The 23,962-nt window shown below is 36.4% G+C and overlaps 2 protein-coding genes across 5 annotated transcripts; both read left to right on the forward strand.

The window, feature by feature from the left end:
- The first annotated feature begins 985 nt into the window (after window positions 1–985).
- On the forward strand, window positions 986–10,436 carry LOC140863097 (NAD-dependent malic enzyme 59 kDa isoform, mitochondrial). Its single transcript, XM_073266258.1, has 19 exons — window positions 986–1,428; window positions 1,804–1,900; window positions 3,085–3,203; window positions 3,295–3,462; window positions 5,113–5,241; window positions 5,636–5,696; window positions 6,304–6,407; window positions 6,493–6,576; window positions 6,717–6,823; window positions 6,928–7,021; window positions 7,441–7,554; window positions 7,743–7,808; window positions 8,270–8,342; window positions 8,428–8,514; window positions 8,740–8,794; window positions 8,880–8,951; window positions 9,175–9,237; window positions 9,857–9,971; window positions 10,140–10,436. Exons 1-19 carry the CDS (start codon window positions 1,297–1,299, stop codon window positions 10,209–10,211), a joined length of 1,812 nt encoding a protein of 603 aa, XP_073122359.1. The 5' UTR covers window positions 986–1,296; the 3' UTR covers window positions 10,212–10,436.
- Window positions 10,437–11,380: 944 nt separating this feature from the next.
- Window positions 11,381–14,802, forward strand: LOC140864129 (phosphomannomutase-like). 4 transcript variants are annotated; one of them, XM_073268074.1, is made up of 13 exons: window positions 11,464–11,502; window positions 11,591–11,688; window positions 11,995–12,143; window positions 12,350–12,394; window positions 12,531–12,597; window positions 13,017–13,093; window positions 13,294–13,329; window positions 13,570–13,625; window positions 13,699–13,798; window positions 13,930–14,025; window positions 14,089–14,178; window positions 14,381–14,432; window positions 14,537–14,801. In XM_073268074.1, the coding sequence occupies exons 3-13, from the start codon at window positions 12,114–12,116 to the stop codon at window positions 14,605–14,607; spliced, it is 720 nt and encodes a 239-aa protein (XP_073124175.1). In that variant the 5' UTR covers window positions 11,464–11,502; window positions 11,591–11,688; window positions 11,995–12,113; the 3' UTR covers window positions 14,608–14,801. The 4 variants fall into 4 exon arrangements, with proteins under 4 accessions (XP_073124174.1, XP_073124173.1, XP_073124175.1 ...); XM_073268075.1 differs by having other exon boundaries at window positions 11,995–12,075; XM_073268073.1 differs by lacking the exon at window positions 11,995–12,143 and having other exon boundaries at window positions 11,381–11,502; window positions 14,537–14,799.
- Window positions 14,803–23,962: the final 9,160 nt, after the last annotated feature.

Below are 23,962 nucleotides of genomic sequence, written 5' to 3' on the forward strand. Positions count from 1 at the left end.
ATTTATTTTTAAAATAATTTTTAAAATATTTTATAATTTTGAAAAATATTTTGTTATAAGTTGTGCAACGGAACTTAAAAATTCATTTTTACCATCATCATAATCATCATTTTGTGATGGGATGGATGGTCACTGGTTGCGTCTGATTGGTATATATGGGATGTTTGAGACTCTGAACAAGGGTCTCACTTTATTATCACGTCAAAAACACCACAAACTTTGGAATGATTATTAATTCCTTTCGGGTGGTGTTTAAAGCAATCAAACAAAGAATCAAAACGAGGATATTTGACTATTAACATTTAACGGTGCTAAGAAAAATGTGAGGCTGGATTTACATGTTTATATAAAATTATTTTGGTATTGATTATAATGGATTTAAGTTCAGCAATAATTTGTCATTTCAATCTATTTCGCTTTGTATTATTGATGCGTAAAAAAAACATACAAATTTGTTATAAATTTACTAGAGAAAAGAAAGAAAAAATAAAAGATCTCTCATTTCAACTATACACCTCTATTTATAAGGTAGAGAGAACATTACACAAAAAAATATAATAATTAAATCAATCACTTAAATATTATCTATATATAACAGAGTTTAAGATTTCATCTATTTTTTCCATTGTAAACAAGTTATAATCAAAATGCATGAATTTCAAATTCATATACCAAATGCAATTTGACAATTACAAATACAATCAAATCGAAATATTAGCAATACAAAATAAAACAAACCAACCAAGAAAATTAGACAAGATTTATTCTTATAATTTTCATATTTTTCGTTATTACTATTTAAATTAATTTCAAATAAATAAATAAATGCTAATATGAGTCTAAGATCGTGAAAAATGAATCCAATGATTAACAACAATGATGAAAAAAATTAAAAAAAGTAAAAAAAACGTGCAACATGACCGAAAACGTAATTTTGACCCCGTGCAAGTGAACTATATTTTATGGTGCGATTTTGTCATCCGCTGCCGCGTTTGACCCAACACACGAGATACCCTTTTTGCCCTTTGGGCTCTGCTGCCCCAAATTTTACGGGCAGCTACAGTCGTTTTCGCGTCTTCACTGTCAGCTAAGCAGCTTCGAGTTCCATTTCAACTTTCAAAGACCAAATCGTCAGACGAAAAGTTAAATTCTCCCTACGAATTCATCGAATCTGTTGGGAACTTTTTGTGTGTATATATAAATGTTTGGGTTTCGTTGAGTTTCTGTATATATCAGCGGAGTATTTTGAAGACTGGTGTACTGATTTTTTTGGGGGGGATATATAGGAGGGGAATAATGTGGAAAGTTGCGCGATCTGCGGCGTCGAGTCTCCGCAAATCGAGGCAGTGGATGTCGACTGCGATTCCTGGACCGTGTATTGTTCACAAGCGTGGTGCCGACATTCTCCACGATCCCTGGTTTAACAAGGTTTGTCTTTTAGCTTTTAGTTTTGTTGATTTGACTTGATTCGATCTTTAAACTGTTGGGTGACGCTTTGTTTTGCGTTTCGAGATCTATATTTCAAGTATGAACTGCGTGGAAGAGAGGAAGCAAAATATATCTCTGCGTGATTTGATTTGAATTGTCCGTCTATTGTTGAATGAACTAAGTGGCTGTGAATATTAACTAAAATAGAAGTACCTTTGTGTGGTTATTGGTTATGCCTTGGCGTGATTTATTTCCATAGGCTTAGAAAGTATACTGATGCATAGGATAGTATCAAGCGATTTGGTGTAGGAAGTCATCTGAGCATTTCCCAAGATATGTTTTGAAATTTTCGACTGATTCGGTTCAAAAGAGCAGGATACGGGCTTCCCTTTGACGGAAAGAGATCGTCTGGGGCTACGTGGGCTCCTTCCACCTCGCGTGATATCATTTGAACACCAGTATGCTCGATTCAGTGAGTTGGATAATCCCTACACTCTATTTTGAAATGTTTTAGTTCATTGCTCTTTGATAGTCGTTCTTCTAAATGATTTATCGGAACAACATATTGATTGGTATTTTCATCGATCTCCCAAAAAATGCAAAGATCAGAATGTTGTCAAATCCTGTGTTGCTCTGTTTAATAAAGCCACTGTCTTCTGGATGACATTTACCCGATATCTTCTCTGTACTATCAATAAGCAGTCCCTCATGTCTTTAAGTGCAAAATAATCCTGAATTAGACTTTCTTTTATAAGATTTTATAGAGCTTGTTGTGGTCATTTATATGAATAAATTGAATTATATATGGAGGACTCAGATATATAAATGTTTTTTTTATAAGAAACGATAATATATTCTATTAATAAGAGGGATAATTACAAAAAGCGGACAAGTGGTCGGTGCAACCTAACTCACATATGTATATATATGTTTGCCAAGCAAAGGATGTAATTTATGTATTTTTTCGTTTTCATAAATTATCCAAGGAGTATTCTGTTATTTTAATACATCTTTGTTAATGTCTTCAAGACTACTGAAATCAACCTAGTAGTTAGTTTATGTAAAAAGCGCAAAAAGCGCTCGCTTAAGCGCAAAGCGCACGGTCTGCGCTTCTGTGCACTCCAAAGCGCACGACTTCCATGAAGCGTGCGCTTTTGTGCGCTTTTTGCGCTTCTCGCTTTTTTGCGCTTTGCGCTTTAAGCGCGCTTCATAGAAAAACAACTATTTTTGTTTAAATAAATTCTGGCAATGGAGAAATTGCACGTTAAAAGTGTGATTTCTCATAGCAGAGGAAACTCCAATATCATGTCACCTCTACCTTGCGTTGCCTCTGCCTCACATTGCCTCTGACCTTTGCCTTCGCAAGTTAATATTTGATACTTGAAATATAAAAATGATGATGATTTTGATATTTGATATCTCATATTTCATATTTTCAAAAATAAATTGATTTTATTTTTATTTTTTTAGAATTTTTTTTGTTGCGCTTTATTTCTGTGAAGCGTGCGCTTCGCTTTGCGCTTTAAGCCCCAGGACACCTGAGCGCTTTAATGCGCCTTGCACTTTTGACAACTATGGTTTATACATCTATCTGGTACATTAATTTACAATGGCCAGAGCTTGTAGCTTATAAAGTTAATCTTTAATCTTTTTCAGTGGAGTCATTTGTGTCATTGGAAAAGAATACTCAAGGTCAGCCCAGTAATATTGTATCCCTTTCCAAATGGAGAATTTTGAATAGATTGCATGACAGGAATGAGACATTATACTACCGAGTAAGTTTTTTTGATACATGGCATGGCTTCCATGGAGTTAAACCGTTTTAAGATCAGTATTAGCCAAAGTGATCTTTGCTTTCCCTTGCAGGTTCTCATTGATAACATAAAGAATTTTGCTCCAATAATATATACTCCAACAGTAGGATTGGTATGCCAAAACTATTCTGGGTTATTTAGACGTCCACGTGGAATGTATTTCAGTGCCAAAGACAAGGGCGAAATGATGTCTATGATCTACAACTGGCCGGGTCGTCAGGTATTGTGCGGAACTTGAATGCCATCTTCATTGTTATTATTTTTGCAGTTAAATAATTTCTCTCTTCAATCTTGATATATTTTTTTTTCTCGGTGAAATCCAAATACGGAAAATGTTTGAGAAGCAATTTTCAGAATTAAAGACCTGTAACCATGAGCATAATTAATTAGGCATCCTAATTTTCATTGTTTATAATTTTATTTGTGCCCTTCACTCTTCTGCATGACATCAGCCTGTGATATTCTATGAAATTCTTATAGGCTATAGCCTTTGGTGCTGTATAATTTTCTTAGGAGCAACACAGCAATACCGTTATTCTTCTGTTGTTGCTTACCATTTTCCTATGGAGCTTCGTCAAGTTTTATTTGTTGTCTGAAGTTGATTGTACGTCGAGCTGACCATCTATGAACTTAAGATGACTATAGGCATTATAAGTTTTTGCATAATTTCTGTGGAAAATAGCAGTGTTTTCAAAAGCGCGCTATAGCGCGCTACGTAGCCCGCTATAGCGCACTTTTCATGCCGAGCGCTATATAGCGCTCGGTCCTTAGCGGTTTGCTTCAATAGCGCACGCTATTTGTGGGCGAGGCGCGCCTGGAAACAAATAGCGTGCGCTATTGCGCTTTTCTGGTGATAGCCCACGCTTTTTGGGCCTAAAAATAAAAGCCCTTAAATTCATTTATTTGACCTACAACTTGTACATCCAAGTCGATTCCCACGTCCAAGCCCTAGAACCGATTCAGAAGTCCTCACGCGAAGAAAACTTAGAGCCGATTCAAAATTGAAACTTTCTGGAGCTGATTTCAGAGGTAAAGATGAACCCTAGATCCGATTATTTTTAGATTATGTCGTTTTAGTTGTAAGACTTTCTAAATTATTATGATTTCATAACCAATTATCTCACCTATTTACTTATATAAGCATATTTCTATTTTTAATTAAATAATTGACGTGCACGAATAACTTACGCTATGCGCTGCGCTATTTACGCTACGCTATCACAGGATAAAAACGCTACAGACCAACGCTACGCCTTTTAAAACACTGGAAAATAGTGATATGGCTTTTATATGAGTCACCTTTACTGTTGGCCCTTTAGAAGCAGCTGTTTGATCACTGTTTTAAGATACTATTTCATACATGCGATGAGCTCCTTCTGTGTCCTCTCTAACTGTAATTTTTATCTCTTTGAAAAATTGCCACCCATTTGTCTACCTTCAATTTCAGAAAATTGAAATTCTCAGACAATGAAAATTTTTTCAGGCAAACTCAAATTTGAAAAATTTATACTGCCTGGAGAAGGTCCAGGATCCTATGGGAAAGTGTTCCTTGAAACTGATTTCACATTAACGAATATATTCTATATATTTTAACAAATTACTATTGTATAAACATTCTCTTCGGGCTATGGCTTTCCTTATTGTTTGGTATTAAACCATGTGATTTTTCCCTTAGAAATTAGAAAGTATGTTCAGTATATTTTCTCTCACGAGTGTGGCTTGTGCGTCTGTGTTTCCTTTTTGTGAAGCTATTAAGTTTGATATGAGGTTATCATCTTGATTGCATAATCCTCTACCGTTTTTAAAGCCTTTAAATCATTTTACCAGCTACCATGATTAGTGTTACATGTCCAACCATTTCTGGTTGCAGGTTGATATGATTGTGCTGACAGATGGCAGCCGTATCCTTGGTCTGGGCGATCTTGGTGTTCAGGGAATAGGTATCCCAATAGGGAAACTTGACATGTATGTGGCAGCTGCTGGCATCAACCCACAAAGAGTACGTTCTGCTGGTCTCTCTAAAAATTGTATAGATGACAACCTAGTGAAGTGACATCTTCGTGTTTTTGTGCCCTAGCTGAATAATTTGGATTTGGGATATTTTTTATATTTTTATCTGCTAGACACTTCGATCACACTATAAAAGACATAAGCATGGATAAATATGCAAGCAATTACAAAATGTATATTTGCATGTTGGTAACTAGTCCACCTTTTGTGTTGGACCAAATTTAGGTGATCTCAAGATATAATGAAACAGAGATATGGCTTTAAAAACAAAGCTAGAACGATGTTGAGTGTATGCCAGTCAGTTTTGCAACTATTTTTCTTATTTGTATTTGGTTTTTTGTTACTTCATTTTGGCCACGGAATTAAATTGCCTATATTTCCAGATACTTCCAGTTATGCTTGATGTTGGCACAAACAATCCAAAGCTTCTTGAAGATCCCCTTTGTGAGTGAACATGATTAAGCTTATTCATGTCTTGGTTTCTGATTATGCTTTTTGTCTTCTATCTCTTTTCTGATTCTATATCAGGTTTTTTGTTTCTTGTTCTTACTTTAGACATGATTGTCTCCACTCTCCCGTGAAGTTATACATGTTAGTTGGGTTAAGATACTGTTTGAGTAAATGCTTTGTGTTCTGTTCAAGAAACAAAGAGTTGCGAAGCTCTTTGATTATTACTCTACATGCTTGCTTACATCTCTAACATTGGAAACTCATACATCTGCTATTTTCTGCTCCAATTTTGTTATATATTAAGGCACCATTTGATTCGGTTGATATGATGATGAGTGGTTATTTATTGAATGATTAATCATTTAATTTTGTAGGATAAGAAATAAAATAGAATTATTAATCAGTTAACAAATTGTAGGATGAACATGCATTCTAAATGTATCCTTATTTAATCATGTGTACCAAACAGTGCCTAAAAGGTTATCCAATCCTAATTCTTGGTTAAGGCAGATTGTATGTTAGATATAATAAAATCCTTTAAGCTTTTTGCTGATAGATGACTCCGGTAAGTGTTGTTTTTCACATGATTGTAGTTTTACAGATTTAGGATTGAGACAACCAAGGCTGGAAGGAGACGAATATTTAGCAATTGTTGATGAATTCATTGAAGCAGTTCATGCGCGTTGGCCTAAGGCTGTTGTGCAGGTATATTTGTATTGAAAACAATGTTGCTGATGACGTATTGATATATACCTTGCTAACAACTTGGTTGTTGAGGCAACGTTCCCAGTTTGAGGATTTCCAAATGAAGTGGGCTTTTGAGACACTAGAACGTTATCGTAAAAGGTTTTGCATGTTCAACGATGACATACAGGTAAACTGGAGTCAGGCCATTCTTTCTATCCCTCTAATACTAGTAAAAACTGTGAAACTTAGTCAGATGTTCTGGCGGTAGTATTAGACGATTATGCATCTATGCACTAGTGTTCTTATGCTTATTTTGTTCTTATGTAGGGAACAGCTGGTGTTGCTTTGGCTGGGCTCCTTGGTGCAGTTAGGGCACAGGGACGGCCTTTGACTGATTTTGCTAACCAAAAGATAGTTGTGGTTGGAGCTGGAAGGTTGTGTAGTATTGGTTTATAGATCTTATATGATTGAAGTGTTTCATGATAAATCCACATAGGAACACTTTGGTTATTTCCTCATTTCACTCTGTCGATTGCAGCGCTGGACTTGGTGTTCTTAAGATGGCTTTACAAGCTGTTTCCAGAATGACAGAATCAACTGCAGATTCTCACTTTTTCCTTCTTGACAAAGATGTATTGGTTTACCTCTTTCAAGCAATAATAATTTATGCTTGCCAAAGCTATTCTTACTGCAATTATTATTATTTTATTTATTTTTTTTTTTTTTAAAAGTATCTTACTGGAATTTTTAGTGGTATTTATGTTGCATATTTGGGAAAAAATGGCTTCGGCCTTCGTGTGTGATGGATGGACAAAAGATCAATATGTTATCAAGTATACGGCAGTATCATGAATATTTTTTAACCTTCAAATTTTGTTCATGTTATGTTCATGGTCCCTTCTACACAAGGCAAGGAGACCAAAAGTGAAAAAAAGAAAAAAAAAAGTATACCAGAAATTTTTGTGTGTGCGGGGAAATCTGTACTGATATATGGTTTTTCTCCTTCATTTTATTCCTCTTCTTTGATTATTTTTAATATGTATGACTGCAGGGTCTAATAACAAAAGAAAGAAAAGGTATTGATCCTGCAGCTGCTCCATTTGCTAAATCCCTTGGTGAAATTGAAGGACTTGGACTTGGTGAAGGATCCAGTCTCATTGAAGTTGTAAGTTTTTTCTTTAAAACCAGTTAAAGTGTTGTCATGGGATTAACTTGCCTGGAAAACATTGAATCATGTTTAAGTTTCATTACTCTCAAGGTTACTTGGTCTTTGGAATTACTTATGTTTTCCTTCTTTTAGTTATTAAAACTTTGCTTTTAAATTTTAATTTTAGACTACAAAATTTGATGCAGGTGAAAAAGGTTAAGCCACATGTGCTTCTTGGTTTGTCTGGAGTTGGTGGTGTCTTTAATGAGCAGGTGTGTGACCATTTTGTTGAACTTTGTTCTGGTACCTGTGTTGTGAACCTTGATTTTTAGTTTTCCCAGTGATTTGACTTTAATATTTTATCCAACATAATGGTTTCTCATTCACATTATTGACGGTCGTGATAAGAATCTCTTCCATATTTTACATGTTTCCTGGCTTCCCTTTTTGATCTCATTCTCAAAGGCCCAGTGACTTCTTTCTACCCTTCATCCGCATGGTTATGAGAAAATCATGTTTTTTTCTCTATGATGTCTTTGTTAGTTTTGATCTTGTAATCCAGCGTTCTAAAATCAAGAGACATTTTACTTTTCGAATTCTCATTTCAGTGATCTTTGCAATGTCTGACATTGCATGCAACATAAGCAATTATGTTACTCAAGGCTGTATGCTCCCGTCAAATGTATTTCTTCATATGATAATTCTTATTGATTTTTAAACGTTTTGCGATCAGGTGCTCAAGGCCATGCGAGAGTCAGACTCCACTAAACCTGCTATTTTTGCAATGTCGAATCCCACAGCAAATGGTTTGTTCTGGCATTCATTTTCTACCATATGCTTCGTTTATTATATGGCATTTTAACTTTTTTGTGCTCACTCCCTGTCAAACAGCCGAATGTTCCGCTGCTGATGCTTTCAAATATGCTGGTGAAAATATAGTTTTTGCAAGTGGAAGTCCTTTTGCAAATGTTGAACTTGGTACTCCTTCAAATTTGTCCATGATTTTCGATTACTAGTAATTTTGTCATTTTATAATTGAGTTGAATACTCTTCCCTCTATGAAACTAAAGAGCATCTTACACTTCAAGTTTCTCTTGCACTTGCTCTCTGGGGAACAAGTAAAAAGAAGTGTAGGCAATATTTTAGCAGTTGCATACATCCAAGAGTTTTGGTTGAATAACAATTTCGCGCAATTTGTTGCAGGAAATGGAAAAACAGGTCACGTGAATCAAGCAAATAACATGTACCTGTTTCCAGGGTTAGTAATGATTTTTATAACTAAACTGGAACTTAATGCTATTAGTATTGAACAATTATTAAAAATTATGGTTCTGGTCATTTAGGATTGGCTTGGGAAGTCTTGTCTCTGGTGCTCGCATCATAACTGATAAAATGCTGCAAGCTGCTGCGGAGTGGTATGGAATATCGTCTTTTACATTATGACTCAATGAATAAATACACATGATATATAAAGCTTTTGAATTTGAGAAGGGGTTAGATTACTTTGCGTGAATGAATGCTCTAATCTAGGAGGGAGTTCAGTGTTTTCTTGTATTTGTTTTCAGAATAGTGCATTGTTGATGATAAAATAGCTACCTTTCACTAATTTGTCTTGTTCTCTTCCTTTTATTTTTTCAGCCTTGCTTCTTATATGACAGATGAAGAAATTCAAAATGGTGTCCTTTATCCCTCTATTGATTGGTAACGTAACATCTCCAAGTTCTCTGAGTGATGTAGCTTCATGTTGTTCCTTTTCATGCTAATCTTATGCCCATATATTTTTTTTAATTTTCTTTCATCGATTCCCTAGTCAATTAATATTTGAAAGAAAGATGGCAAGATTATGCGTGAATTTGTGCCTATGTTAAAAGCATGAAATTTGTCTCCCAAATATAAATGACTTTTCAAAGCAGAGATATGAGCACTCTAGTTCGCCCCATCTGATATCCATTCTTAAAATTGATATCAGGTGAGGTGATTAATTGCATGTCTTCTGATTTTTTCACCCCTAATGCTGAGAGAGGTTAATCCATGATGTAAACTGATAGACCAGAAACATACTTTAAATTTTTTATGGGGAACAACATAGTGCAATTGTGGTCGCAAATCATAAATATTTGGGAGAAGTTACTCATAATCCATGGAACACATACTGGCTGACACAAACAACTCAAGAACTTTGATGATAGTTGACTTATCACTTTGGAAGGAAAACGTATATTTTGAGAAAGAATATAAATGATCATATTAACATAAAATCACTACTCTATCTGCATCTGGTGTGGCGACTTCTAAAATTTTCATGTTCTGTCGTGATCAGTATTCGAGATATAACAGCTGAGGTCGGAGCTGCTGTTCTTAGGCAAGCCATTGCCCAAGACGTCGCGGAAGGGCATGGTGATGTTGGGCCCAAAGAACTGTCCCACATGTCTGAGGTATAATTTGTTTCTTCCCAAAAATAAGATGTAGTTTTTCCACCAAGAGATTTAGTGTGAAAATGTTAGTTTTAGCATAAAATGTTTGTTTACAAGAAATTTTATGCGCGCGGTGTGCCAAACATACCAACTTTTAGTATATTAATTAATGACTTGTGGCTAATGCAGGAAGAGACCGTTCAATATGTGAAAAACAACATGTGGTATCCTATTTACAGCCCTCTTGTTCATGAGAAGTGAAAGGGCATTTTCTCTACTTTAAAAGCAATTTTTTTCCCTGCAGCTTAAAGATTCTGCAGCACATTGTGTGAGTTGATTATGCGTAATTAATAAAAAAAAAAAGGGAACTAATTTATGAACTTAGATGGAGAAGTTGGAGGCCTAATATTTATTTGTTCTTAATTAGGCTGCGTCCTTGATGTAACAAATTACGTGGAATTCAATAATAGAATTATATTTCTTTGACTTGCTTTTTATGATTTGTGAGTCGATTAATGCTCATTTAGGACTAACTTTTGTGCATTTTAACGAGTTGTATCGAAGTTGTGGCAATTTTCTTTTAAGTGATACGAATTGATGTGGCAACTTATTGTTTACTGTAATACTGGTTCAAATATATAGTATTGGTATCTTCAAAAGTAATTTTGATTATATAGTATTTGCATAATTTTTTTTAATTTTGTTTTTTCCCTATATTATTAGTTTTTTAATTTATTAACAATTTATATTGGAAAAAAATGTAATCTTAGAGATGCCTTCATTTCAGCTTTTCCCCCGACTACGGTAATGTTTGAGAGAGTTTTTAGAAAGTACTTATCAGCTTTTCGTTAATAAAATTTCACAAAATTTTAAATTTTTGTTAATAAAAAAGCTAAACAGTCCTTTTAATAAGGTCTTTCAAACACTACTTACGTGTGAGTAATAATCACTTAAAATCGAACTCATCAAAATTTAACTAACCATTTTTTTCCCTGACTAAATGAATCGATCGTTTTTTAGTTTTTACTATCGAAAATGAACAAATCATCCCCCAAAACGTTAAAAAATGTTTAGACTTTTCAAGATTTTTTTAAATTAAGGTTTTTCAAGTATTTATCCCTCCTTAAAAATACATAATCATGAGTTCACGATTGATTTCGCTATTTCTCGAATTATACCATGTTTAACAATTACAATAGTATTTTTGATTTTTTAAAACTCTTCTAATTTTTTTTTTTTTTTAAGAAAAAATAGATTTTTACACTTCTCAATGTAACTATCATTTTTAATTCAATTTGATCCTCTTCCAAAAAAAAAAAAACAAAGGAACTCTGTTGTTAAATTAATTTTTTGACTGCATACTACATTTTAGAAACTACAGGGTAGAAAATAAATTACGATAATATTATAGTGGCCAAAATGAAAATTCACTCGTTACTATAAATGTCCCAGTCCCCACAGCCAAGTATGCGAAGTAACGGCCAGTCTTGTTGAGATCTATTCAGTATAATTCCTTCGGTGCTCTCTAGCTCTTCGGACTTCATCTACCCAGGTAATGATGCTTTTTGAACGTAAATCTTTTGTTTTTTTGTTGATATTTTGAATTTGAAGGGATTAAAGATTAAAACTTGGGATTTCAGGAAAACAAAAGCTGTTCATTTTTGTCATGGAGGTTGCCAGGAAAACCGGTTTGATTGCCCTGTTTGATGTCGACGGAACTCTTACTGCTCCCAGAAAGGTTTCAATTTGTGTTTCACATGAATTTTTAGGATTTCTTACCATAAATGGTTCGATTTGTGTGAAGAATATTTTTCCGAATCAAGTAAACAAATTATCTGTCATTTTAAGTTACTAATTCAAGAGTTGTGCCATTTGCTTTCTTAATTGTATATACTGGTGATAATTTTGGCTTTTGTTTTGAAAACAGGCGGGTTATGGTTGGTTTTTTTTTTTTTAATGCATGACAAACACTATATGATGTAGTGATTATCAATACATCTTGTGTGTACACTCGATATACCGCTGAAAATTCTCTGTGTTTTAGCTTCAACAAATTGATAGTGTCGAAGCTCGAGACTGAGATGACGAGAAGCTGTGAATCACATGGAGTGAAATGAGTGAATGGGTAGGTTTGAAGCGGTGCTCCTTTGTGGTATATGATGTATGATAGTTGTACTTGGCAGTTTTGAAGCGGTATGTAGTTTTAATCGGTAGTTTTTGAAGCGGTGCATATACAATATATGATGTATGATATTTGTATTTGGTGGTTTTGAAGTGGCGCGTATGCAATATATGACGTATAATGGTTTACTTGGCAGTTCAAATGTAATTCATGCTCATTATTGCTGATTTTTAATATTTTCCTAATTTAGTTTATGCTTTTAATTTGTCTTTTATAGGTGACTACTACTAAGATGCTCGAATTTATGCGGGAACTTCGGAAGGTATCTAACTTACTAATTAAGTAGCTCATGATCCCAATGTAGGATAACGCGTTCTATTCGATCATGGTCTCCTTTTTTAAAAATCACGTAGAAAGTAGAAAAAAATGGTGCTTTAATCAATGTAATTTTTTTCCAGGTTGTTATGGTAGGAGTTGTTGGAGGATCCGACCTCATTAAGATATCGGAACAACTTGGACAAACAGGTCACCTCCAATTATACCCGGTCTCAAATGCTTGATCATTTAGCTTAGTGAATCAGGAACTTGTAGCAATGAGTCCCACCCCCTCCCCCAGCGATTTGATATGTCCTATGCATGAAATAACGAAGAGATTATAAGATGTAATCAATAGCTTCATTTTAGCTGTGCCAGAATATGTCCATATTTGATTTTTAATGCTGGATGACATTCGGAAATCTATCATACAATGCTGCTTTAAAGTACCGTTAGTTTTTCATTCTCCATGTTTAGTAGTTCCTTCCAATTTATTATTTTGCAACTGTTTTGTTTATGGTCTAGTAAATTTGAAGGATGTTGGTTGTCCTCTGCTGAATATTATAATTAATTGTGGCCCCCTTCATTCTTAACATTCTGAAGATGGCATATATAATTTGCCTATGCAGTTATTAATGACTACGACTATGTGTTTGCCGAGAATGGCCTTGTGGCTTACAAGGACGGCACCTTGATTGGAACACAGGTATCATATGAGAATTGGGCTTCTCTAATAATTTTTTTTTTTTTTAAAAATAAAGAGGTTGCTATATCTGTCATGCCAGTCTCTGTATTAGAGACTTACATATTTATTAAAATTGTGCTAGACTTTCTTCATTTAAACTTCTTAAATTCTACATCTGTTTGTCACTTCTTAATTTGACCATACTATATATCTCGATGTAGAGCTTGAAATCATTTCTTGGCGAAGAGAAGCTCAAGGTTAGAACTTACCAAATTGTTTCTGAACTTATTTATTATAGTCCAAGAATCATATCTCATAGAGCTTTTTATGGTTGGTCTGATTCTCGTGGTTCGATTTTTTAAATATGAAGCAGCATAGTGTGTGTTACGTGTTGGTTTTTTTTAACCATATAATCTTTTAAACTTTTTTGACCGTAATATGTTACCATGTGTTTTTTGGTAGCTTTTCTGTTGATATATTTGCAAACAATTCTGTAGGAATTTATAAATTTTACTCTGCACTACATTGCTGATCTAGAAATTCCTATCAAAAGGTAAGTAAAGTAAAGCTTATTTAATAACTTTTCATTTATGATGGGTTTGTTTGATTATTCTTTGGTCTTCTAGGGGAACATTTATTGAATTTCGAAGTGGGATGCTTAATGTATCTCCAATTGGAAGAAACTGCAGCCAGGAGGAGCGAGAAAACTTTGAAAAGTATGATAAGGTATTATATGTGTGGAACACAGATATATGTAACAGTTATCAATTTTCTGTTTCACTCTTTCCCTATCTTTATTTTAGAAACTACTCTGTGATTTAGTTTGTTTCTGATGGAAAGACATCATGTTTAATCAGGTTCACAACATACGGTCAAAAATGGTGTCCGTTCTCCGTGAGAAGTTTGAGCATTTCAACCTTACGTTTTCCATCGGGGGCCAAATCAGCTTTGATGTAAGAAATGTGACTATTTCACTATCTATACTATTCATTGCTGATGTTATCACGTTGCAACAGGTTTTCCCTCAAGGATGGGACAAGACGTATTGCTTGAGATATCTCGACGAATTTAAGGAAATTCATTTCTTTGGTGACAAGACATACAAGGTAGGTTATCTAGCCATCATTGTGATATTAATTCTCTTGTTTTGTACATTGTGAAGTTTGCACATTACTGACCATTGATTTATAGTAAGTACACACTTGTTTTAACTGCCTGCACCAAAAAACGGATCGATCATTTGTAACATACGATGCTTCCACTTTAAACAACCTGTGGGATTTTTATTTTCTTTGTTAACTTGAACAGGGAGGAAACGATTTCGAGATATACGAGTCCGAGAGAACCATCGGTCACACAGGTCAGATATATCTGATATTTTTCTTCACTTTGTGTTCTTGATATATTTCATGTCATTTGTATTGCAGCCATGGCCTTTTGAATTGATCTTTCATTTGTTATCAGTAACCCGCCCCGAAGACACAGTGCTGCAGTGTACAGCCCTCTTCTTGAACAAGAAGGATGGAGTTCTGTGACCATTGCCTCTCTTGCATAGCTCAATTGTATTTGTTTTTTTGCACGGGCAAGAGAAGGTGTACGGGTCAAATGTTTTTTAGCAACTAGCATTTGTAATTTAATCATGTCACATGCTACGGTGAGCAGAGACCGAATCAAAAAAGAAACAAACCAAATTGGTTTAGTTCAAAGGTTAGATTAGAAAAATCTGAGCCGAAAATGAACCAAGCCATTTTATAAATATAAATATTTAATTTTTTAATTGATATTTTATATAATTCTATCTTATATTTTATCATCAATTATATGATAAAATGATAATTTATGTTATTATATTTATATGTGTGTGTGTTCAAAAATTTGTCCATTAATAATAAGGCTATGTTTGGTAGCCTTGATAAGAGTCGGATTACGCTATAATACAATGTTTGTCTCGATTTTAAGGGGGGTAGCGTCAGATATCTTTGGGCCCGGCGTTATTCCACTGTTCATGGACAAATTGGTGTATTATAGTCCATCGAAACACCAAGGTATTAAGCACTGAGCTTTATACATTATGATGGATTGGTACTGTTCTAGACAAAAATACACCTTGCCCCATTAACAATTTTCACCCCTTGCCCGCGTTAACAAAACACAATTTCGAAAACTTCTTCTTCATCCCTTCCGCTTCCAAGGTATTCACGCTTCTAGAAATATGAAGATTGGATCATTAATATATACACAAACATTTATTCGCAAAACAATTGGTTGATTTTGAAATTTGCACTCCAAGTTCCCAACCTTAAAAGTAGCTTCGATGTCGACGGAGTTTTTAGATCCATTTATTTCAAGAACTGTTCTTACACACATAATTGCATATTTCGAAGGTAACCTCAAACCAAGTAATCAGCAGCAGATCTCGAAACAAGGATTGGAAGGAGAAAGATTCGAGGGAAAGAGATGCGAGATCCGAGAGTTTTTACACCGACGCCATTAAGGTATTTGTGGTGAACATAACACCAAACACAAGCTTTTGTCTGGTACGATTGTGGATTTTTTGAGAGAGAGATGGAGGAGAAGGGGATGCATGTGAAGACAAGCATCTCACCCACGGGAGAGCGGATATGATGCCTCGTTTGGTTTTTCTCACAATCTACACGTATTTGTAGGGTATTTTGTGTATGAATATGTTTTTCAACTTTTAAATCTAGACACAAAAAACCAACCAAACAAAAAAATACTTTTATTTTAATTTATGAAAATTATTACGAAAATATATTTATCCCATATTTTATTTTTATATTAATAATTCTATCACATGTACCAAACGCAGCCCCGTAACCGACAAAGTTTTAAATTTTTAACTCTAAACTAAACCTATGAAATTTTTATCAAGAATTTTTATTGGTTATTTTGTATGCGAAATTTGTAATGCTATTACCATATATTACATTGTGATTTGTGAGATAGTTCAATATATTTATACATTTTTTCGAAAACAAAAACATGTTTGTTAATTGGATTCATTTGATCAATTTAAGTAGTATTAGCAAAACGCACGACGCATGTACGAGAAGGCTTGTTTTCGGTTTATGATCGGTCGGTTATATCTAATTATAACATTTTTCTTATAACCATTTTGACCTGAAATCCCACATTTCGATTGCCTCAATAAATTCAAATCTTTTGCTGCATTAGTAATCTAAATGTCAGGTACCCAAGACTCAAGAAGAGTCGGATAGTGTTTGGGAGAGTTTTAATAAAGAATTTTTTAATTTTTCTTCATAAAATTTCAAATTTTGTGAAGAAAAAACTGAAAATTGCGTATTAAAAGCCCTGTCAAACACTACATTAATAGTTTATATCTATAATTAATGAGAAATTTGTTGTTACCTTAGGTTAGCTAGTATCTAAGGGTTAATATGTTCATCGTTTACTCGTCAATATTTTCACTTACTAATTCAGTGATATATATTTAGGTAAATATTATATATATAATGAGAGTTACAAATTGAGTTACAAAGTGTATTTGAAATTAAAGAACTATGTCTACATTTTATTTGAAAAAAATCTTTCAAAAATACATTTAAAATAATTTTGTTTCAAATGCACTTTCTAATCCAATGATAACCACGTTTGTACAGATGGGCGTAATCCATATATATTTATTAGAAATATTTATACTTAATAATTGGATTGATTTGATCAGTTTAGGAGGTAATATCATTTAGTGGGTATATATTTATTAGAAATCGTTATACTTGGTAGATTAATTTATAATCAATTTAGGAAGTATTAGCAAAACGCATGAGGGCCGGACGTGAATGCTAATTATCGGTTTTTATGATTGGTTGATGTTAAGATTGGATTTGAACTTAACTCCAATCACAAAAGTTGTCTCAAAGAGTTTTTCAAAAAAAAAAAAAAAAAATAGGCTCAAAGAGTGATGATTGTCCATTACATAGACACAACTTCCAGAAACTTAATTTAGTTATGTGAGACAACTAATACATCTACCTCATGTCCAAAAATAAACATATGGAACATGAAATTTACGAAACATTAACATGTGACACATATGATTAGGGGTGGGCACGGGTCGGGTTTTTCGGGTTTCGGGTTATTCGGGTCGGGTACCCGATTAGTCGGGTAGTGTTTTACACTACCCGAAACCGAACCGAGATGGTCGGGTACCCGACTAGTCGGTTACCCGATTAAATCGGGTTCGATTTGGTTCGGTTTCGGTTTTCCGCTTCAAAAAAAAATGAAAAAATAGATACAACCTACAGATTAATGTAATAAGAAAGAAACTCAAATGTTATCAAAATATTATTTTTCAATGTTTACAATAACAAACTAAACAAAGAAATAATAAAATGACACAACAGAAATCAAAAGCATCAGTCTTTCTGTGAATAATTCATATTTATTCAAATTCCTACAACAATATAGAGAGGCTTCTGATCTTCAATATCTTCCGATTCTTTCAAGATACCTGCTGCCTGCAAACCAAATCAGTGGAAGAAAATGAAAATTCCGAATGAGATTAATGAGAAACTGAAAAAATCATCTTTCTTATCAATTATGATCAATTGTGAAACCTGAAATTAGTGTAAGGTGTAGAAATTGGAAATTTAACATGTTTCAGTCGGCAAACCTTTAATTCTTAGATGCAACTAGTTAAATGATTTAAAACACACAAATCCTAGGTATATGATATAAAATTATTTCTAAAAAAAAATATGAGCACTTAATTAGCATAATGGATGGGCAGTACATGAAAATTAAAGAAAACAGAAAAGATGAGCTCTTAATTTAAGAGCTTTGACCCATTCTAAACCACCCAAATCTAGTTCCAATATATAAAAAAAACAGAAAAGATGTTGCAGGCCAGTAGGAATATGTAATGACAGCTAGTTCTTTCATTTTCTTGATTACTCATTTACCTACCTTCATGTTGCTTTGAATAATTGAATCGATGAGTGAACAATCTCAAGATCCCATGGAAGAACGAGGGCAGGCTGGCGGCGGCGGCTCTCTTGAAGAGAGTCTCTTCTCACTTTTGCTACTAGGTTACAGACACCCTCCAAAAATAATCGGATAATGGGCCAAATAAAACCAAATAATAAAAGCCCATATCATTTTTTTAAAATATATATAAATAGTCGGATACCCGATCGGATAGTACGGGTAGTGTTAAACTACCCGAAACCGAACCGACTAAATATATATCGGGTTCGGTTATTACCCGAACCCGACTAAAAACCCGAACTACCCGTTTTATCCACCCGATCGGTTTCGGGTCGGTTCGGGACCCGAAAAACCCGACCCGATTGCCCACCCCTACATATGATAGTCTAAATATAACTGTGATATTGAACTCTAATAATATTTCAGACCAATCATCTTAAGTAGATATGTCCATAGACATGTCAATTCGGCCCGCCATCAAGCAGGATGAGGCAGGCCGGCTCGTCATCTTGGTGGGTAGGAAGAAACCCCAAACCATCATGAGTTACGAGATATGTGGGTCAACCCACAAAAAAAATAAAAAATATGAAAAAAATTAAAAAAATACATAAACAATTATAAATATTATAAAATTTAAAAATTCATTTATATAAATCATTTCAAATAATATAAATAATTCAAAATTTATCAACCATATTTAAATTATTAAAAATGGTATTTATAATATAATTTAAAAATTGTAAAAAAAAAATAAAATTTGATGGGCTGGCTGGTCACCCGCCCAACGGCCTAAACGGGTCAATTAATTTGGGCCCGTCTTCAAACGGGCCGCCATAAACACAACCCAAGTCAACCCACACTTTTTTAGAGACATGATTGGTTGGTCTGACGAGCTAAACTCAAATTAACAACTATATGTTGAAGACTCTCATATCATTTGGTACCAATCCACTTCAGTGGAACATCCTTAAATCCTATTGTTTCGAACACTCTTCCTCTTTGGAAAGAGCATCCGAACATTTGCAAAGAAGCGAGACAACCAAAAATTAGGATGCACACGACCGATTAAGCAAGCCAAGCCTTCCACCCGAGTCGAAAAAGTCTCTTTGGGACCGTCTGGCCAATATAAAGGAACTGGAATTGTTATTCTCTTAATTTTTAGTTTGTTCATATACAACTACCACTTTGGTGCATGGATTTCTACGTTTATTGGATTCTTTTGATCTATTTAGAAAGTATTAGCAAAACACACAAGCGTTAGACACGACTGTTGGTTAGTTAATAATTGGTGGGTTATATCCAATATTTATAATCATTTTTAACCTAAATCGTCGAGAACAAATATCCCGACATTGAGCTGGAAGTGATCATGTTAAAACATTTAATTTATCATTTCATGAGTTTTGATTAGTTATTTTAAATTTATTGATTGATTGGTTTCTTCTGTGATGTGATTATCATAAAATGGTTTCTCGGGTAGTGGGCAGAGTATCTGGACGAAACACCAACAAGCTCCTTCGCCTCGCCTTAGATGCAATCTACGCGCTAGAAAACAAGAAAACTCGTCAGTAAGGGCGCCGAGGGTCCTCTGGCATCGCCACTCCGATACTTAAGTCAGGTTAAAATGTATAGAATGTACTTAGAAATTTTGAGAGAGTGAGTGTGAAATGGGCTGTGTAGTGACCCTTACCCGGATCACCTATTAAACAGAACTTATAGATGCAATTAACTTAATTAAACAGATATCAGAATAAAACTGCGGAAACCATAAACAATATACAATCCCAAGTAAAGGAATCTGTAATTTATCCAATAATATACAACCAAATCGAATAGCTGTATAAACCCAAACAACAGTAATAAAACCCAGACGAAGCTACAGCTGGCCAACCACTGACTAGCCCCTCCTGGATCCACCCTCCTCGTCCAATCGCAAACCTGCCCCATGGAATAGGGTGTCCAGAAAATACAGAGTACGAGACGTGAGCATAAAACGCTCAGTACGAGAGTATGAGTATACATGCATGCAAAGTGAACTCCCTATAGACTCGAGGTCAAGGATCAGATAACAGAGACAAACCGGGCCCTGGTATGTAGCACGCTGTGCCGTCGCTTCAGGAGGTGGCTCCCATACCGAGATAACCGTGGATACGCCGGACCCAAATCGATGGAAGTCCATCCACTAACAGGATAGGGTACAACCCTACTAACAGACATCTCGAAAGAGATACAGCAAGATGCAAATGAATGCAGCATAATATCATGACATATAAATCATGCAGTCACATAATACATGCATACTCAGTCAGGATATCTCGAACAGTACTTTCGTACCTCAAAACAGTGCAAGCTCTACCAACTCTAGGTCCACGCCTATAGTCTGCTCTACACTGCCAAATGATACTACTATCATTAAAGTGCTCTAAAAGCCTTAACTAAGCTATTGCATACTCCTAAATATTTATAGGAAGCAAAAGCTATACCTTCGTCCGTCGTTAGCCCTTTGATGTCGATGCCTCCAGAACTTGGGCACAACTTCGCTACGACTACCGAACGCCTCGTTGACCTCCGGACCAAGCCTAAGAAGTCTAGAACAGCTCCAAAAGGACTAGAATGGAAAGGAGAACTCGGAATTGGCAAATGAAAGTGAAGCCTCGGCCTTCTATTTATAGACAACGATCGGAACTTCCGATCCTTGATAGGAACATCCGAACCTCGATCGGAACGTCCGATCCTGCCATCGGAGCTTCCGACGATCCTGATCTGCCACGTGTCAAAATATCATTTGTTGACTCCGGATAGGGGTGATCGGAGCTTCCGGTCCCGATCTGAGCTTTCGATCTTGCCACACGTCATGCCTGACGTAATATCGATCGGAGCTTCCGATCCTATTCGGAGCTTCCGATCCTGATCGGAGCTTCCGAACTCACCTTCGGAGCTTTCGAACTCTACCCAAGTAATTATGATTAATTCCTTAATTACTGATTTTGGTTACGGGCTACTACATTCTCCCCCACTTAAGATATTTCGTCCTCGAAATCAGATCTTAAGTACCGAATGCAAATACAGAAATCAGAAACATTCTTTATTCAAATCAAACGTTTACAGAGTTTGCAACTGAATACAACTTAAAGAATGAAATCAAAACAACTCAGGATGGTCTTTACGCATCCTGTCCTCAAGCTCCCAAGTAGCTTCCTCAGTGCCTCGACGCTGCCACTGAACTAAAACCAAAGGAATGACTTTGTTCCGTAAAACCTTATCCTTATAATCCAGGATACGAAGAGGTTTCTCAACATAATTCAAATCCTTGTCTACCTGAACCTCAGACCGCTGCAGAATATGAGATTCATCTGCCACATACCGTCGCAACAGAGATACGTGGAACACGTCATGAATACTGGATATATGCGGTGGCAAAGCTAGTCGATAAGCCAAATCGCCAATGCTCTCCAAGATCTCAAACGGACCGATAAATCTGGGAGACAACTTGCCTTTAAGGCCAAATCTGAGAATCTTGCGGAAAGGTGACACTCTCAGAAACACTTTCTCCCCGACCTCGAACTGCAAGGGCCTACGCTTGATATTAGCATAACTGGCCTGACGATCCTGTGCAGTCTTAATTCGTTTCTTGATTGATCAACAATATCTATCGCCTGCTGGATAAACTCCGGTCCCTCAGCCTGTCTCTTCCCCACTTCTTCCCAGAAGAGTGGAGTACGACAACGTCGCCCATACAATGCCTCAAAAGGTGCCATCCCAATACTAGTGTGATAGCTGTTGTTGTAAGCGAACTCGATCAACGGCAAATGATCCTGCCAGGCTGAACCAAAATCCATGACGCACGCTCTAAGCATATCCTCTAACGTACGGATAGTGCGCTCTGACTGACCATCAGTCTCCGGATGATAGGCTGTACTCAAACTGAGAGTAGTACCCATCGCACGCTGAACACTCCCCCAGAATCTAGAAGTAAACCTGGGGTCCCGATCGCTGACAATGCTCACAGGCACTCCATGAAGTCGAACGATCTCCTGAATGTACATCCGTGCCATGCGATCCACAGAGTACTCTCGGCTATAGGCAATGAAATGCGCTGACTTGGTGAGTCGGTCCATCACAACCCAGATAGCATCACAGTTCTTCGGGGATACCGGCAAATGGGTCACAAAGTCCATTGTGATAAACTCCCATTTCCATTCAGGAATAGACAGACTGTGAAGCAATCCTCCAGGTCGTCGGTGCTCTGCCTTGACCTGTTGACACACCAAACATCTCGAAACAAACTGATAAATATTGCGTTTCATTCCCTTCCACTAGAAACGAGTACGTAGATCCTTGTACATCTTATTGCTCCCAGGATGAATACTCAACTTAGTGCGATGCGCCTGAGACAAAATCTCCTCTCGCAACTCTTCATCATGCGGAATCACAAGCCTACCAGACAAACACAGAAAGCCATCTGACTGATAATGAAATCCAGACGAGCTACCCTCGTTAGCTAGACGAGCTAAACGCTGGGTCTTCGAATCAGACATCTGAGCATCTCGGATCCGCGAATACAAGGCTGGCTCAGATAATATCGCAAACATCTGGATACTCTGCATACCTTTCTTATGCTTGAAGGTATAACCTGAAGTACAACAGTCACTGATTGCACTAGACATCGAACAAGTCTGAAGTACGGATAGTCGCACCTTGCGACTCAAAGCATCAGCGGTGAGATTAGCAGCTCCCGGATGGTACTTAATCTCGCAATCATAGTCCTTAAGCAAGTCCATCCAACGTCTCTGCCTCATGTTCAACTCCGCCTGAGTGAACAAATACTTGAGACTCTTATGGTCGGTGAAGATCTCAAATTTCTCGCCATACAGATAATGACGCCAGATCTTCAAAGCGAACACAATGGCTGCTAATTCCAAATCATGGACTGGATAGTTATCCTCGTGAAGCTTCAGCTGTCTAGAAGCGTATGCGATCACATGCCCATTCTGAGTCAGGACATAACCTAACCCCTGAAGAGAAGCATCCGTGTAAACTACATATCCTCCAAATCCTGACGGTAATGCCAACACCGGCGCAGAAGTCAACCGCCGTCGAAGCTCACAGAAATTCTCCTCGCACTCGGAGGACCACTCGAAATCCACACCCTTTCGGGTAAGCTGCGTCAACGGTCGAGCTAACTGAGAGAAGTTCAGAATAAAGCGACGATAATACCCTGCTAGACCTAGAAAACTACGGATCTCAGCAACTGTCGTCGAACGCGACCAATTAAGTACCGCTTCAATCTTGCTTGGATCAACAGAAATCCCCTCTCTGGATATGATATGGCCAAGAAAGACCACTCTATCCATCCAAAACTCACACTTGCTCAGCTTGGCGTACAACTGCTCATCTCGAAGAGTCTGTAGTACTAACCGCAAGTGAGAAACATGTTCTTCCGTATTACGCGAATACACCAAGATGTCGTCAATAAAGACCACGACAAACTTGTCCAAATACTCCCTGAAGACACGGTTCATCAGATCCATGAATATAGCCGGCGCATTAGTCAAACCAAATGGCATCATTAGGAACTCGTAATGCCCGTAGCGAGTATGAAATGCGGTCTTGGCTACGTCCTGATCACGGACTCTCAACTGATGATACCCAGATCTCAAGTCAATCTTGGAGTAAACTGATGTGCCCTGCAGCTGGTCAAACAAGTCATCAATACGAGGCAACAGATACTTGTTCTTCACAGTGACTCGATTCAGCTGCCGATAGTCAATGCACAGCCGCATCGACCCATCCTTCTTCTTCACGAAGAGAACAGGAGCTCCCCAAGGAGATACACTAGGACGAATGTACCCCTTGTCCAAAAGATCCTGTAGCTGATTCTTCAACTCACGCATCTCTGATGGAGCCAGACGATACGGTGCT

This window comes from Henckelia pumila, chromosome 4, assembly GCF_033568475.1.
Source record: "Henckelia pumila isolate YLH828 chromosome 4, ASM3356847v2, whole genome shotgun sequence".
NCBI classification, from domain to species: domain Eukaryota; kingdom Viridiplantae; phylum Streptophyta; class Magnoliopsida; order Lamiales; family Gesneriaceae; genus Henckelia; species Henckelia pumila.